The sequence below is a fragment of the Neopelma chrysocephalum genome, unplaced genomic scaffold (genome assembly GCF_003984885.1).
Source record: "Neopelma chrysocephalum unplaced genomic scaffold, ASM398488v2 Primary Assembly neopelma1_82, whole genome shotgun sequence".
In the NCBI taxonomy this organism is placed as follows: Eukaryota; Metazoa; Chordata; class Aves; order Passeriformes; family Pipridae; genus Neopelma; species Neopelma chrysocephalum.
This window is the reverse complement of record NW_020897744.1, coordinates 4,426,051-4,441,858: the sequence shown is the minus strand read 5'-3', so window position 1 is coordinate 4,441,858 and position 15,808 is coordinate 4,426,051. Positions and strand designations below refer to the sequence as shown.

Sequence of the window (15,808 nt, the reverse complement as noted above, 5' to 3'; positions counted from 1 at the left end):
GAAAACACACTGGCTGAGAGCTCAGCAGAACACAGAAGGATCCTGGCAGTCACCTTCAACCTCAGAAATATCTCCAGAAATGGATGGGACCTGGGTCTACCTGGTGACAGGAGGATGCGGGTTTATTGGGGAGAAGATCGTAGAGCTCCTGTCTGAACAAGACTACATCAAAGAAGTCAGAGTTTTTGATTCAGTAGCAAAAGGAGAAGTAGAAAATCTCACCACAGGTAAGAAAAGAGCATCAGCATCTATTTGGTGGCCAGAACCCTCCCTTTCATAGCAGATGGAATAACGTTGGAGATGCCACAGTTACAGGCACGGGGTTAAACAGTCTGGATAAAGAACAACTTCCAGCTCTGAAAGGTTTTTCAGCACAGGACCAAATCAAAGAAAAAAAGATCCATAGCCTGTACCCTCCAGAGATATCACAGGAGGATCTAAGTCCCCACACAGGGATCAGTTGTAAGGAGCAATATGCACACTGAGTACGTGACAGGAGAACTTGGCTGCCCAGTTGCTTCTGCTCAACCAGTCTGACTGACAGCAAAGGGACACAAAAACATCCTCCTGAACTGCTCCAACCAGTCACCAATTCTGAAAGATAAAAACCCTGACAATAATAGAATAGAAACTCAGCATCTGCTGCAGGTATTGTGAAATAAATTATGGAAATAATTGGGAGAAACCTACAGCAGCCTTCCTGTGCATATGAAGGAAGAGGTGAGTCTCAGTAAACACTCTCAGAGATACTAAATTAATCCATTTGATCATATTCTGAGAGCTGCCTTCATCTAGGGTTGAATACAGTGAGATACATTTGGGGAAAAACAACCTGTTTTACTGGATTCAGGAATACCCAAGCAAAACAAGCCAAGGCAGCTCAGGTAATGGTGGGCTGGGTCCCCTCTGTCTGACTACCCAAACCTTCAGCCTGCTTTGAGAGAGGCAAAAGTGATAAGGGAGATCCCATCTGTGGGGAGATATCGATAGAAGTGACACTTAGAGCAAGTTGAGACTCCCAGGGAAATATCACTATCAGAAACCCTCCCTGGCAGATGAACTCAGAAGACTGGCTTCCCCAGGTTTCAGGGAGCCAATTGCCTTAATGCACCCAATAATTGAAGAAACAGCTGTTTAAACCATAGGGAGGTGCCATAATCCAGGCTCCAGGAGTGGTCTGTGGCCTGACACCACAGCAAACAAGGCAGGAGCAGCCTGAGGGGCCATCCCAACCCCATCCCTTTGCCCCAAGACAGACCAGCTCTGCCACGACCTTCCCCACAGATGTTTGTCTGTCCTGTCCCCAGGCCACCTCAGGCAGCTCATTTATCTGTGCACCACCAGGCCACTGCTGTGGGTGCAGCCCAATCTGCAACTTGGAGTCCTTCATTTCTCATCCACCCTTAGAATAGGTGTTACACTATTACTGTAATTTTTTTTACAACAATCTTCATCACCTAAAAACCACCTCCTTCCACTCCATACTTGTTTCTCCTTTCAGCTAAATGAGCATTCCCTCCTTCCTCCTCCACTCCATCAGTACCTCAGGCACTGGTGTTGCTCCCTTCTGGAAGAGAGGCATTGAGGTTTGGGCAGAGAGACCAGTTGTGGCCTTCCCACGGCTGTGTAAAGCTGATGGATTTGTGCCTTCCATCCTGGAATATCTCCTCCTGTTTTACCTGTCACTACAATGATGCCTTTTTCCCAGACACAGGACCCTGCCAACAGGCAACAGCTCCTGAGCTGCCCTGGCCCAATTTAACCCTTTCATGAAGACCTTGCTCAGCCCAACAACTTCTCTTTGTTCCTATCAAATTTCCCCTTTCTTTTCCAGCCTCTCTGAGTTACACTCAGCTCATTCTCTAATCCTCCAGCGCACTTCGAGTCCCTCCCTGTCTGATGTTATCTGCTGATTTAATGAACAAATCTGCCAGATTCTTGATGAAAACAATAAAAAAAAAAGACTCAAATACAGCAATAAGCCCCAGAGAGCCCCAGGGCAGGCACCTACCACAGCTGGCAATTCCCTGGGAACCATAATTCCCCAGCTTTGTGCTCTCCCTAATGGGGCTGATTTAGCCCTGTGTTTTCCTGACTCGTTCACGAGAATGACACAGAGTTTCCAAAGCCATCCTAAAATCAAGATAGATGGCATCAACCTGTTCCACAATATCCCTGCAGCCTGTTACCTTGTCATGAGAACAAAGGAGGTTTATCTGACTTGATTTGTTCTTGACAAATCCTTGTCAGCTGCTGCTGTTCTCCTTATTACCCCACAGGTGCTCACACACGTGTCATTTCAGTGTGTGCTCCTGAATTTCCTGGGGTTGAAATCAAAATGTTCTGGAATTTCCTGGCTCTTCTTCACCTCCTTTCTAAGCACAGGTGTTTCATTTGTTCTGCTGCAGTTTTCCAGTGCCATCAAAAGTTCTCCAAAGTAGCTGATAATGCAACAGGGCTGCAGTTACACCCATCACCTCTTCATAGCTTTTATCAATCTGAAAATTTCTCATGGTTGCCTTGCACAGCTGCCTTAAGACAGGTGATGTAACAAAGACTATTTAATACTTCAACCTGATGGGTTCCAGGCTTTCCCAAACCACAGAGCAGCAGAAAAATCCCCTCAAGAGTCTGCTGACACCCTGATCCAGCTTTCAGCAGGAGCATTGTCCTCTGCACTCTGTTCCTCTGGGCAAGTGTTTTACCTTTGCTACATGGACAACTCCTTTCGTTTTCCCCTCTCTTCTCACTGAAGCAACTCTATGCTTTAATATTGAATTATTTTTAGTATTATCATTCAATATTAATTAAGAATATTGAGTGTGAGCGAGTCCACCAAACCTTGGCTATGCTACTCAAGAAAGCAGCCCGACCCTTTTGTAGAATTCCAGCCTCCTCCTCCATCCCATGCTGCTCAGAAAACATTCAGAGCTGCTGTGTTGGATTCTGTCCCTTGCTTTAGTTCATGAGGAATAACCCTGTTCTCTTCCCACCTTGCCCTGGTAGTTCTTCACTGAGAGTTCCATCTCATAACACTTCCACAGCTGGAGCCACACACCCTTTCCTGAGCTGCTCATGTGTAGGATCCTTCAGAAATCCCTGCCCTGATCCCGGGATGCATTGGGCTCTCCGGACAGCCACCAGCCCAGGGCAGAGGAGACTTCTCCTTCCCAAAGCAATCCTGTGACTGTCTTATTGCAAATCCCTAAGGAGTACGGCCTCCTAACCCCAGCTCCCTGCTGGCCTGTTCCCAACTACACCAAAGGAAAAAGGGAAAAATCCTACTCAAACATTGCAACACTGTCTCAAAGCAAGAAAATTAGCAGTAGATGCCAAGAGTAGCCATGTATGGAACAGCTATTTTGAGGAAGAAGGAGGAGAAGAAAGGAGATAGGGGAAAAATTCCTTCTGAGTGGCTCAAAGAGAGGAATTTCCTATGAAACTTTTAATACCTGTTACGTTATTTTCCCCTCCCATCTACGGTGTTTGCAATTTAAATAAAGCTCTGTGCAATGTCCCTTGAACTCCTCTGATGTTATTCCCAGCAACCCCTAAAAATCCTCTGTCTGAAGGAAAGTGTCCAGCAAAAAAAAGTGTCTGGCTTCCCAAATCCCCAGGGACTGGAGCAGCCCTGTGTCCAGCTGCAGCTCTGGGCCGAGTGTGTCCCGCTCTCAGCACTATCCTTGGATGCAGACAGGGGATTTGCAGTGACAGACACAGCCATTCTGGCCCACTGTTCATGCAGAGTGCTGTGCTGAATTAAACCAGATGCACATCTGGCTCCTTGGGGCTCGGAAACAGGGATGAATTTCCCCCTGGTGTGATGTATTCCAACGGTACAGTCATGGCCTTGCCCTGCAGACAGCAAAGCTTTGCACGCAGGATCCTTGCTCTGCAGGAAGGTGAGGATGTTGGTTTGTACTTTTTTTCCCCCCCTTGCATCTCTGTTTCTGTTCTTTTTCCACAGCCACCACTCGTGTGACAGTGGTGAAAGGAGACATCCGGGACTACGAGGTGCTCCTGGCTGCCATGCAGGGGGTGCACGTGGTGATCCACACGGCTGCCCTCGTGGACTACAGGGGCACGGTGCCCTTCTGGGAGATGAGAGCCATCAACGTGGGGGGTAAGCTCTGGAAAACAAGGAATTAAACCCAGCCTTAGCTTCCTCACACCCCCTGGCGGAGTCACACGAGAGGCCTCGAGGAACACCCGCTCAGGTTTTGCGCTTCCCATGGATTCTGTCCTTGCTTCAGTTCATGAGGAAAAACCCTGTCCTCTTCCCACCTTGTCCTGGTAGTTCTTCACTGAGGGTGTCCATGTCATAACACTTCCACAGCTGCAGCCACACGCCCTTCCCTGAGCTGCTCATGTGGAGGATCCCTCAGAAATCCCTACCCTGTCCTGAATTCCACAAACACCGCTCTGCTGCAAGATGGGAAAGGTGCCCAGGACCTTTTTTTTCCAGTGGGGAAGTTTCTGCCTTTGCCCCTCTGTCCTTGCTCGGGGCAGGTCATGCTGCTCCTCATCCCAAAACATCAGCTCTGGGCTCAGTTATTATACAGCTGTTCTGGTCCAGGGTATAACTTTCCCTAATAAGTGATCCAGAACATGCCCACAGTGGTAAGAAACTGTTTAGTGCGTGACAAGGACAACAATTAAAAGTTAACCCCTGTTCTAGGGATCTTCCCAGGGATAAAAAAAAAGCCCTGTATGCACCAGCACAAGGCTGTACCCTTTGAACTGTACCAGCTAGAAGGGAGTGATGTTATTTCAATCACAGAGTTCCCAACTCTCATGTACCTACAAGCCACGTGCCACTGAGAGCTCCACACCTCATCCTTCCGACCACCAAGAGCTGGGTTTTGTGTTCGGTGCAAGATCTGCTTAAAGAAAATTTGTTCATAAATCCAGGAAATAAGCACAGGCTGTAAAAATAATGAAATCCCTATTACAGCAGCAATTCCAGTGGCACCTCAGGCTGTTAGCTACTAAAATAGTCGTTAACCAAAGGGAAGGGATTTAATTTTTTTTTATATGTATATCTCAAACCTGGTTACTGCTTAGGGCTTCTACTATTTGCTGATACATTCAAGGGTAACATTTAAATTCTTTTCGTTGTTTTCAAAACCAGATGCTTTTAAGAGCCTGTGTTGTGCTCTTTGTGTACTGAGAGTATTCAGAGCCTGAGGCTTCCCACTGCCTTGTAATGGCTTTGTGAGACCTTTCACTTCACTGTGCTTGCTGTGAGCAAGGTACTTCAGCACAGGCAGGTTTTTAGAGAACACTGGGCACTCCCCTCTTCAGCAAACCAAACCTCTTGCAGATGTTTGTGACATTCCCAGAAAACCACACAGGCAAAGATTTTCCAGCATGACTGAGTGTCCCTCAGGGGCAAAGTGTGGGGTGGCTTAACAGGAGCCTGTCCTGCATTTCTGCCTCCCCTTGGATGGCTTCACGCAGACCTCCCTAAAACGAACCTGCTGCCCTCACCAGGACTTCTCCAAATCCCAAAGGGAGAGAGTAGTTTAAACTTTTCTGTTAAAATCATAGCAGATGAAAGAACAAAAAATGGTATTTGATACCTGCTGCAGACCTAATGGAAAAAAATAGGGTCAGAACAGGTCAAGTATATAATCCTCTAGCTGGCTCCTCTGTGCAGCTCAGGCCACAGAATTTCATCCAATTATTGCCTTAAGCCCAACAATTTGTGGCTAAATTGGACCAATCCTTTTCAAAAGACTTGTTGCCTCCAATTAAGGGTGCAAGTTAATGGGCTATCTATCATGTCTTTCAGCAAGCCATAACAATGCTGAGGAGTGGTGGTGTGGCTGTGGTTAATTCCCATTTCTGGCAAAAATTTACATCTTCTGCTTTGATTCTCTCCTCTGTTTCAACCACTGGCTGCCGAATCCTGTTACGGTCTTGTTGACTAGACTGAAGAATTCTCTTCTACAAGAATTATTTTTCCATCTAGTCACTTAAAGACTTTTTAATCTGCTTTTTGTTAAGCTGAATGGGTTTTAACTCAGCTGTTTCCAGTGATGTTTCTCAGCAGGGGTTCTCAGTTAACTTTACATGTTGTGATAGGCTCATGGAGAAGTAGATTGATCCTTTTCCACCAGGACTTCACATTGATTCATGCCCTCTGAAATTATCCTAAACTCAGGATTTCCCTGGTAATTTCAGATTATGCCTTTAACAACAAAGAGAACAGGAATCACAAGCCCTCCCACACAAGATCTGCAGGGAGGCTCAGGGGCAGAGTCTGATTAGCCAAGTATAAATACTATAGAGGTTTCTGGAAACCAACCCTACGAGCTGCTTCCTTTAAGATCTGCCCTATCAGATTTGAAGGCCCTCAGAATGCAGCCATGGTTATGCTGTTGTCACTGAGATTCTCACAGATCAGCTTGAATCAAAATCACAATGAATGCAAAAACCACCCCTGGAAGAATCATAAATATCTGAACCCACAAAACACTCCAAACCAACTAAACTAAAGCCACACACACTGACCCACAGGTTCAGCCAGACCAACTTTCCTTAAACCAAACCATGCTTTGGATTCATCTGTTTTTCCTGTGGACTTGTGGGCTGCCCCTACTGTCTTATTTAAAATTCTGCAGCTATCAAGGGTCTGCTGCAATGGTTTCACCCTATACCACCCTACAGGGCTTCTCTAGAGCCACACATGCAACTAAAACACTGATCTTTTTGCCAGAAGGCTGCAATTCACCCAGTAGTCTGTCCACAAATCAAAAAAAGGATGGAAAACAAAGAGTTCTGCTCTGCCAAGCTGTCAGCTTCCTTTTTGTTAGCAACTAGAAAGTTCAAGTTAAGTCAGTGGCCAATGGCCATAGAGGTTAAGCTACATTAAAGCTATAGATAGAACTGCTACTCCTATAAACCATCCATTCCCTGGCAAACACACTCGAGGAACTGCAGCCCCGACCTGTGGCTTTGCATCTCTCCAGCCACAATAAAGCTGGATCTGTTCCAAGTGTCAGCATCCCAAGCCCGGAAATCAAGCCAAGGTGGTTAACATTTGTCCTTCCTGAACAAGAGGAATCAAGGCAAGGTGTTTGATGCCTGTCCTTCCCAACCTGCCCCACAGGTACTGAAAATGTGTTGAGGGCCTGCCGTGCCCTGGACGTTCCGTACCTTGTCCACACGAGCTCCATTGCTGCGGTGGGACCCAACACCTCGTGTGAGCCCATGTTCAGGTGAGGAAGAGCAAATCTTCTCCATCCTTCTGGATTTCCAGTTAGACAGCAATGAAACTGCAACCAGGTGGAGAATTTAGCTGTGGCTACAAAGGAGGCACATGTTGCCCTTCCTGTTTATTCCTCTTCTCTTCCTTGAAAATCCTTCCTTGCCGCTCTTCCCTTTTGGGAGCCACCTCTTCCCGACCTGAGCCTGGCCAGCTGTGATAGCAGTGACTGAAAGGGTTGGGTGGGAGCTGTATGGCCCAGCTGCACCTCCAGGTTGTCCCCACGTGCACAGCTCTGCTCCTCTGAGCCCTAAAACCAGTGTCAGAGAAGGTCTCAGATGTTCGAGGTTTGGGACATGGTCAAGTTGCATCCTGCTGTCGGGTCACAGTTTTTGCTCTCCCCTTGCAATCAGCCAACCCAAAGGGCAGGTGGCTCTCTATTGCTGCCAACACACTCTCCCTCCTCTTCCCAGCTCCATAGGAAATTGCCATTAAGCCTGTATCCAGCCCTGCTATCAGATGTGGGCAAATTTCATGTAGCACTAACTCAGAAGAAAGTAATTTGGCCACACAGTCTCAGGGGACAGATGTATTGGTGTGAAGGTTCCCCGCAGCATTCAGGTGTAGTTACACCCTTCTGTTACCTGGATCTGACCTGGAAATTGTGTCCTTCTATCCCCCAAAATCTGTTTTCCTGGCAACAAGCTCATGAGGGCTAATTCCTGGGCTCCTGATGCCACTACTTTGGGTCAGGGTGCTCAACCCATCTCCTCTGTGTGTGGCTCCCATGAGACCGACCCACAGACCCAGAAGAAGCAGCAGAGCTTCAAAAAAACCCCTGTGGCAAAGGTGGGATTTACAGCAATACAAAGACATTGGTCAAAATTAAAATTTTGAGGGTTTTTTTTGCTTATAGATCTTTGATCTCCAGACCTGACTGTCACAATCAGCTGCCACTCCTGCTCAGGGCTCTCTTTGGTATTCCCAGGTCTGCAGTACCTGCACACTGACAACAGGGCTGGTATTTCTGAAGACCAGGAGCTGAGGTTTTAGGTTGAATTTGAGGTCAGGTAGAAATATCTGCAGTCTGATATGTGCTATTGGAAGGGCCCTTGCTGGTTCCAAGCATGGTTGTAGCCACACAGGCCATGCTCAAACCACGGAAACTTGTGTGCAAGGGGAACTGGCTCAAAGTCAGGGTTTTTTCTCTCCAGGCAGCCAGGCTGGACACAGCTGGCTTAGTTGCTCTAGAAATTTGAGCCCAGCTAGAAAAGGCTGCTTAAGACATAACTTAAAATGACCTACAAGCCTAAATTTCATCCTCACAAGTAAGCTAAGGCATAACCCAGTGGTTTTGAAAAGTGTTTAAGTACCCAAATCTGTAGAATAAATGTCTGGCTTATGGAAAAAAAAATCAGGAGAGCAACAAACCACTTGGGACCACGAGCACCAGAGAGTCTATGTCACTGCAAAGCTATGGAATTTGTTCATTAGCATATCCAGGTCATTTCTAAAAATGAATGTAGATACAGGCACGACCTTGTCAGTATTTTAGTCCTGAGACTGAAAAGCTAGATGTGAATAGATGTCTTGAAAAAATCAACCCCAGATCTTGCCTGAGAGTACAGCCCTTTGGCTTGTAATGGTGCCACCAGTGGGAGCAAGTAAAACCCATCTGGGCTGAAGCTCGTGGAGTTACACCTGGACATCCTCTGCCCATCACATCCCAATCCTTCCCCACCACAAATGCAAATAAAAGCACTCCTAGAGCCTCTAAGGCATTTGGCAGAACACACTCAGGTTCTGCCATTAAGCTGGGAGGAGGCTCAAGAGGGTGGCCTTCATTCTCCAGTGATTTTGACTCTAAAATAAGGGAATTACATAATGAGAGAAGGGTCAGCCTCCCCAGTCAAAACTTACACCACGTGCCTCAATAGGGAGCCCAGGGATGGCTGGAGGGCAGTGAAATACGGCTCCGTTTTCCAGACTGAAAGCACCTTTCCCCTTCCTCTTCCCATCTCCCCCTTCCCCACCCAACCTGTTCCACCCTCTCCCTCACAGCCCGCGATCCCGCCTGCTTTTCCCCTTTTTCTCTGTCCCCCTTCTCCACCATTCCTCCTGTAATTTATTGAACTCCCTTTTACGTTGACACAGACAAAGCCCGGTGAGTCTCTGGCCGGGGCGGTGGGTGCGGGGATGACGCTCACACCTCAGCATCCGACAAGAATAGAAAATGCCTCTGTCAGTCTCGATCCCCCCGGGACAGCCACCGCTGAGATCCCTCCTGACAACGCTGCTCCGCTCTGATTAGCGTTCGGTTATCTCTGATCGTTCTGAAAAGCAGGAGCATTGTGCTGAGCTCTTTGTTACTCCCGAGCTCCGGAGGGGAGGGGGAAGGCACACGAGTGGAGCGCTGCAGCCCCGGAACGGCGGGTTGGGTTCGCCCCCTTTGTGAAGCTGCTGCTTTTTAAAAGCTTTGCGATGCAAGAAAAAAAAATTGAACTGGGGAAAAAAAAAAAAGAGAAAGCAATTAAAACTAGAACTTCTAGATAACCCCCCCAATTGTCTTGGGCCTCTCCCGGGCTTGCAACAAACCTTGCACAATCTATCTTTTGTCTCGCTTGTTTTTCGGTTTGTCTCTTGCTCGTCACCTGTAAACACGGGGAAAGGGAGGAGGGTTTTGTGATAAAAGCCCAGGGTGTGCGAGGAGGCTGCATTCCTGATGTTCCTAATTTATTTCTGTTGCTGCGGCACAAGAAACCCCTGATCTCAGCTGGGATACCTGGCACACAACACACTGGGCTGCTGAACAGGCAGGAGCAAGGCAGCAGCATTATCCACGTTTTACACATGGAGATCTGAGCAAAGAAAAGAGAAAGCAAGTTGCCCAAGGTCAGACAGGGAGCCTGAGCCAGAGCTGGCCCTCCCGGGGCCCAGCGTTTGACAAAAACACCTCTGCTGCAGATCTGCTGTGTGAACTCCTCACAGGCCACTTAACCCTTCCAAGAGGTGCATCCAAGCCCCATCTGCCAAAGGAGCAGGATAATTCCCCACTGCCCTGCATGGGGTGCCCCATTCCTGGCAGAGTCCCGGGTTTGCCTGGAGTGGATTTCTCTTGGAGAGCAAAATATAGAGTAAATGAATTTAAAAATGGGAAGACAGTCTCCTGCAGCACACAGAGGGAGAGAGCTGATCCATGCTAGTCATGGCAGCAGGGGAGCAAGTGCCCACACAGGATTCATGGATGGTCCTTCCCAATGCTTCAAACAAGGCTTCTTCACTCCCTAGCCCCTCCAGAGCCCACTGGACTTGCTTAAGCAAATCCAAATTGGTGAAGAACTAATCTGACCTAGAACCACTGGGACAAAACACCTTCAGCCTGGTGAGGAACAGAGCTGCTCTCTTGTTTCTCCTTGGAATTATTTCAGGCCCTGTGAGGCCAGTTACACTTTAGATCCCATGGGTTTCCCCTCTGCAGCTGTGAGGTAGGAGGCTGGGGAGCACATTGTCTTCCACAGCCACAACCCAGTGTCCCCAGCATGGCTGGAGCCCTGCTTGCCCTTAATTGTGGGTCATTGCTTTGCCTTCCCCTCCAACTTAATTTGTTAGGGGAGATGAAGGAACAATCTCAGCACAAACCTGCTGATTGCAAGTCTTCCAGATCACCAGCAGCTCTATCATATCCCCAGCAAATGCCTCCCAACTTTAATCAACTCTGTGAGAAAATTAAGCAGTAGCTTCTCCTTTTAGTTTATGGCTCATGAGAGGCTTTTCTCTGCCTCTAATGAAAAAATGAAGGAGGATTGCTCTCATTTTTCCTGCCTTCCATCTTCTTATGCTCTTTTCACCTTGTTCAGCTTCTGTGAGTGGCTGAACAATGTGACTCCACTGCCTTCTAATCTGTCCGCTGGGATATTATTTGCTTCCATCGCACTCTTGGACAAAACCAAACCCAGGTCTCAGAAATCAAACCACTGCCCTCATGCAAACCTGGATGTGACCACCTGGTGTTTCTTGGGGCCTTACTTCTCCCAGACTGCAGCAGGGATCTCAGATTCCCATAGCTGCCAGCCAGCAGCAGTCCCCGGGGAGCAGGGACTGCAGAGGAAATCCCGCTGGGACAGATGTCTCCAAACCCTGTGGTCACTCACCGTCTCTCCCAATCTGTTCCAGAGGAAATGAGGACACTGAGTACAGTGGGGAAGTGGAGCTGCCCTATGGGAAGACAAAAGCCATGGCAGAAAAACTTGTACTCGAAGCCAATGGAAAAAAGGTACCAAATCCAATGGCAGCACCCCGGAATTACAGCACAGGATGGGGGAAAGGAGGGAGTTGGTTAAAAAGACCCCACAGCTCCTGTCTAAGTGTGTATCCAACTGCTGCCTTGATTTGCTGCATAAACCACAATGTCCTAAGCTTCCCAAAGCCCAGTATTCCCACACCAGCAGGAAGCTGCCAAACTCTGGCAGGATCAAAGGATGCTTCCATTTGAGCCTGTGCTTTAGCTCCAGCAGGACTGTGACTTTGGAAAGAGCTGTGCTAAATCAGGGTTGAAGAAACCAGGTTCACCTAGTTCATACTGCATAAAAGCATAATTTCCAGGCATGTCTGATTGACTTCAGAACCAAAAATATCGGTGCACCCGGAGTCAGCCCCCTACCTAAGACAGCTGGCCAGTCTTTGAGAGTGCCAGTGCAGTCAGCAGGCAGAGTTCTTCTAGGGAATGAAGCAGAATGTAAAAATGAGACCTGTGTCCTAAATCACTGCCTAGAACATCTCTCCCCCTGTTACAGTTTGAGGCCACTCAGCTTGGTTGGTCTCCTCTGGTACCCGATTTTAGTTGTTGCAAAAACTCATTTATACATCACAACTGCAGAAGAGTTCATGCCACCAGCACCCTCCATCCAGCACCTCTCAGGTGCAGGTGAGCTATGAAAAAAAAGTAGAATCAAACTGGGCACCTCCTTGCATTTTTAGGCACCCAAACCGTGTCCCAAACATCCAGAGCACCTCTGCAAATGGCAGCTCTCCTAGGCCAATATTCCCAGGTTTTGGGTTTATCTGGCAAACCTGCTGTGGGAGAATTTCACCTCTGAGTCCATCCCTCACTAACATCCCTCCCCCATTTTCCAGCTGAGCCGTGGTGGGAAACTCAGCACCTGCATCATCCGTGCAAACACCGTGTATGGAGAGAAGGCAACGTTTCTCCAGGAGCTCTACCGGGGGGCCAAGGCCAGGAAGGGTGTCCTGAACTTCCTGGAGCCTGAGGACTCGGAGCGGAATCACACCTACGTGGGTGAGGGACTGAGCTCTTTGCCTGCTTTAGTCACAGGGGGTTTTACACATCACCTTAACCATAATCTCCCAAGACAGAGAGATGAATGTGGTGAATGAGCACAAATGTTCTGATAGCCACAAAACTAAAGAATTTTTCAGGCAGCTGCTCACTATGACTGTTTTCCTGGGAAGGGTTTTCTTTTTTTTTTCCTTGGTAAATGTTTTAGGGGATATAGTGGAGGGCAGAGAGAGAAACTCAAGTAATATTTTAAAAGTGTTTTTGCTTTGAAAAGATACTTAATTTCTTCTTTATTAGAAGAAACCATCTTACCACTACTTGTCAAATTCCTTACAGAAAAGGCTGTACTACATAAATGATTTTAGCAAGCACGAGAAACTACTCACAAAGCCTACAGGAGGAGTTTGTTGTGGTGCTGAATGCCTTTCAGGGGAGTACAACTCACCATTAAATCATGCAGGGGTTCAGTCATTTCCGTGCAGCACACTTAGATGTCTTTTCCCAAAAGTGCAGATAACAGTATTTTGAAAATGCTCTTAGAGAAGAATCAGGCCCAGATAAATCAAGTGACTTCTTCAAAGGCTCACAGCAGAGCCGGGAATAAAACCCTCGAGCACTGCCTCCCATTCATCCGCCTCTCACTACAAAAACACTGCCCTTTCCCTTCACATGAACCAGGATCACGAGGCACAGTAATTGTCCAGCTCAAAGAGGAGACCAAAGGTTTAAAGGATCTTGGAGGCCTGGATTAACTCCTCAGTCTCTCTACAGTGCAGCTGAGCACACCATGAGTGCTTCCCTGCTTCCCAGCACTGCGGCTGGCAGATCCAATGTACTCATTCTACAGCAAACAGGGAAATTCAGCTCCTCCTGAATACCTGTTTCTCTCCCCCTCTTATTTCTCCAGGGAACGTTGCATGGATGCATGTCCTTGCAGCAAGGAACTTGCAGCTGAAACCAGGCTTACTGGCAGGACAAGTGTACTATTCCTATGATGACACTCCAACCAGGAAAGGTTTCCTGATCAGGCACCAGCTGCTGTCCACTGCAGACCCTTCGGTGAGACTGGGCTCCCACATCCCCTACTGGAAGATGTGGTTAATGATACAACTGCACAGGATAATCAGGGTCATCTTGTTGCCCTTCTGGAAGCCACAGCCTTTCCTAAACCTGCCTTTGCTGAACACAATAGTCACCACCTTCTCCTACGAGACAGACAAAGCCTCCAGGCACTTCGGGTACAAACCCCTGTTCACCTGGAACGAGAGCAGGCACAGAACTGCCCAGTGGCTGAGAGCAGCTGTGGGCAACCTGGAACCCCCCCAGCTTCCCGGGAAGAAGAACTGAACCCCACTTTTGGGGTGAGGAGATCGCTCATCACACCAGCAGGTTTCACCTGAGCTTCACAGCACGGGCAGATCTCTGGCAGGAACTTTGCAAACACAGAAATCCTGGTGCTGAGACAGAGGAGGAGCAAAACTCTGAGGCTGCAAATACATGTCATGCCAAAATCTCAGCTATTTTGTGTCCTGTGAAACACCAGGGTGCATTTGAAAGCTTCCTCTCTCGCAGCCACGTGGGGCTTGCTGGCCTCAGTCACTCCCATGGTGCCACCACGGCATGGGGTCACTCCTGGGAACAGGACAGACAGGCTCAGATGAGAAAGGGTGCCCAAAAAACACCTTTTTGGTGAAATTAGTTAACCAGTTTTGTTCTACAGCTTAAGGAGCCATGGCCTCAGACAGCTGTGGGATGTCTGTACTGGCTCATACACTAAAGGGTATTCTTTTGTATAAAAAGAATACTTTTTTGTATGAAAAGTGATACTTTTGGGGAAGATGAGGAAAACCCAGCAAGTTCTTGCTCTGCTTTAGGGTTTAATAAACAGAAAAAAAAAATCAACCTCTTTTCCAGAACTACCTTTTGTAAGATGCTTCCTGTTATTTTTGACATGTAGAATATTACATCTGTTTGGAAATATTACCCCTATAAAAAGAAACCTCCAACCTCTTATGCTAACAATGTATAGGCTTAGTTCCTAATTGTATGGATGGAGAACTGATGTCTACAAGCTCAAAGGTGGGGCTCATATATTTTTAAGTCCGTCCCAGCAGTCCAGCAGCAAAGCAAAGCAGATTAAAGCCCACGTTCAGCTGCTGTGCTGGCAAACAGCAACTTCAAGTGAAGGCCTGAGGGGCTGCATTTATGCTAAATAACGTTTGAACTTCAGGAGGGAGAGGTCACTTCAGCTCATTCCGTGGCACTGCAGCTACACAGTCCATCTGGGAGCAGCGTTTTTTCACAGATGATATTTTCCTAACACAGATGGGGACAGGCACTTCCAGAAAATTCACAACAAAACTGTGGTTTCTATCAGTTTATCGGCTTCTCTATTTTTAAGACATACGGAGAGGCTGCTAAATCCACATTATGCACAATTGAGATTTCAGTTTTCACTCGAGCTTGGAGGAATGGGGTATTTTTACAATGCTGGTTCAAATCTAAAATTAACTCTGTTGGTATCACACTTCTGTGTTCTGTGAATACATACCCATCTCAAGTATTCCTAAAGTGTGCACACGCACAAATCAAAGCTTATTTTAATTACAAGCACCCCAATAATCCTGGAAAAAGCAAGTTTCAGCATGGCATCCTTGACAGAAATGATCAAAAATTGCTTCCTGTTAGTCCCTGTAATTACTCAGGAAGGAAAGTGGAGCAATACAGTGTGAGCTGCCAAGTTACATTTGCTGAAACTCACTCTCACATTCACTCCTTTTCAAAACGAGCTTGCAAATCAGAAATCACTCGCTCTGGTAATTCATTACTAACTTCATATAACAAATAAATTCGGGCAAAACTGCTGCAATCTGCTCACAGGGTATTTGAAAGGTTGAAGTGTGTAAGTGAGCAGCTCCCTACTGTTTTTTCCCCCTACCATTTGTGATTGCAGGGGGGGTTGTTAAAGGGAGCAATAAAATTTCTGGGTTTTCTATTTTCGCTAAAAGTCTCTTTGCAGTTTTTTTGCCATTATCCAAGCGGTAGCTGACAGTTCTTTAAGAATCTGATGAAGAAATCCACCCTCAATCCCTCGTGCACATCGCCAGGGGCATCGCCCCGTTGTGTCAGCGTTGACCTCAACAGGTTTTTAACGCGTCTGAAACGATGGATTTATCCTGCCAAAAAAGAGCCACTGGGTGGAGCTGCGAGTCTGGGAACAGGTACCATCCTCGTGGGAGCCTGTGCTGCACCCGCTGGGCCTTAGATGTTTTTTAAAAGAATTAAAATCCCTGCCCAGGCAG

The 15,808-nt window shown here is 47.4% G+C and overlaps 1 protein-coding gene across 1 annotated transcript; it reads left to right on the top strand.

Moving 5' to 3' along the window:
* On the top strand, positions 1 to 15,508 carry LOC113971292 (3 beta-hydroxysteroid dehydrogenase type 7-like). The gene is made up of 6 exons (XM_027691052.1): positions 1 to 227; positions 3,968 to 4,123; positions 7,115 to 7,223; positions 11,384 to 11,483; positions 12,344 to 12,506; positions 13,414 to 15,508. Exons 1-6 carry the CDS (start codon positions 80 to 82, stop codon positions 13,851 to 13,853), a joined length of 1,116 nt encoding a protein of 371 aa, XP_027546853.1. The 5' UTR covers positions 1 to 79; the 3' UTR covers positions 13,854 to 15,508.
* The last annotated feature ends 300 nt before the right edge of the window (positions 15,509 to 15,808 follow it).

Excerpts from the sequence above, each read along its gene's own strand:
- LOC113971292 (XM_027691052.1), top strand. The coding sequence starts at position 80 with ATGGATGGGACCTGGGTCTACCTGGTGACAGGAGGATGCGGGTTTATT. Across the intron at positions 4,124-7,114 it reads GAGAGCCATCAACGTGGGGG|GTACTGAAAATGTGTTGAGG; the intron begins GTAAGCTCTGGA and ends CCTGCCCCACAG. Across the intron at positions 7,224-11,383 it reads TCGTGTGAGCCCATGTTCAG|AGGAAATGAGGACACTGAGT; the intron begins GTGAGGAAGAGC and ends AATCTGTTCCAG.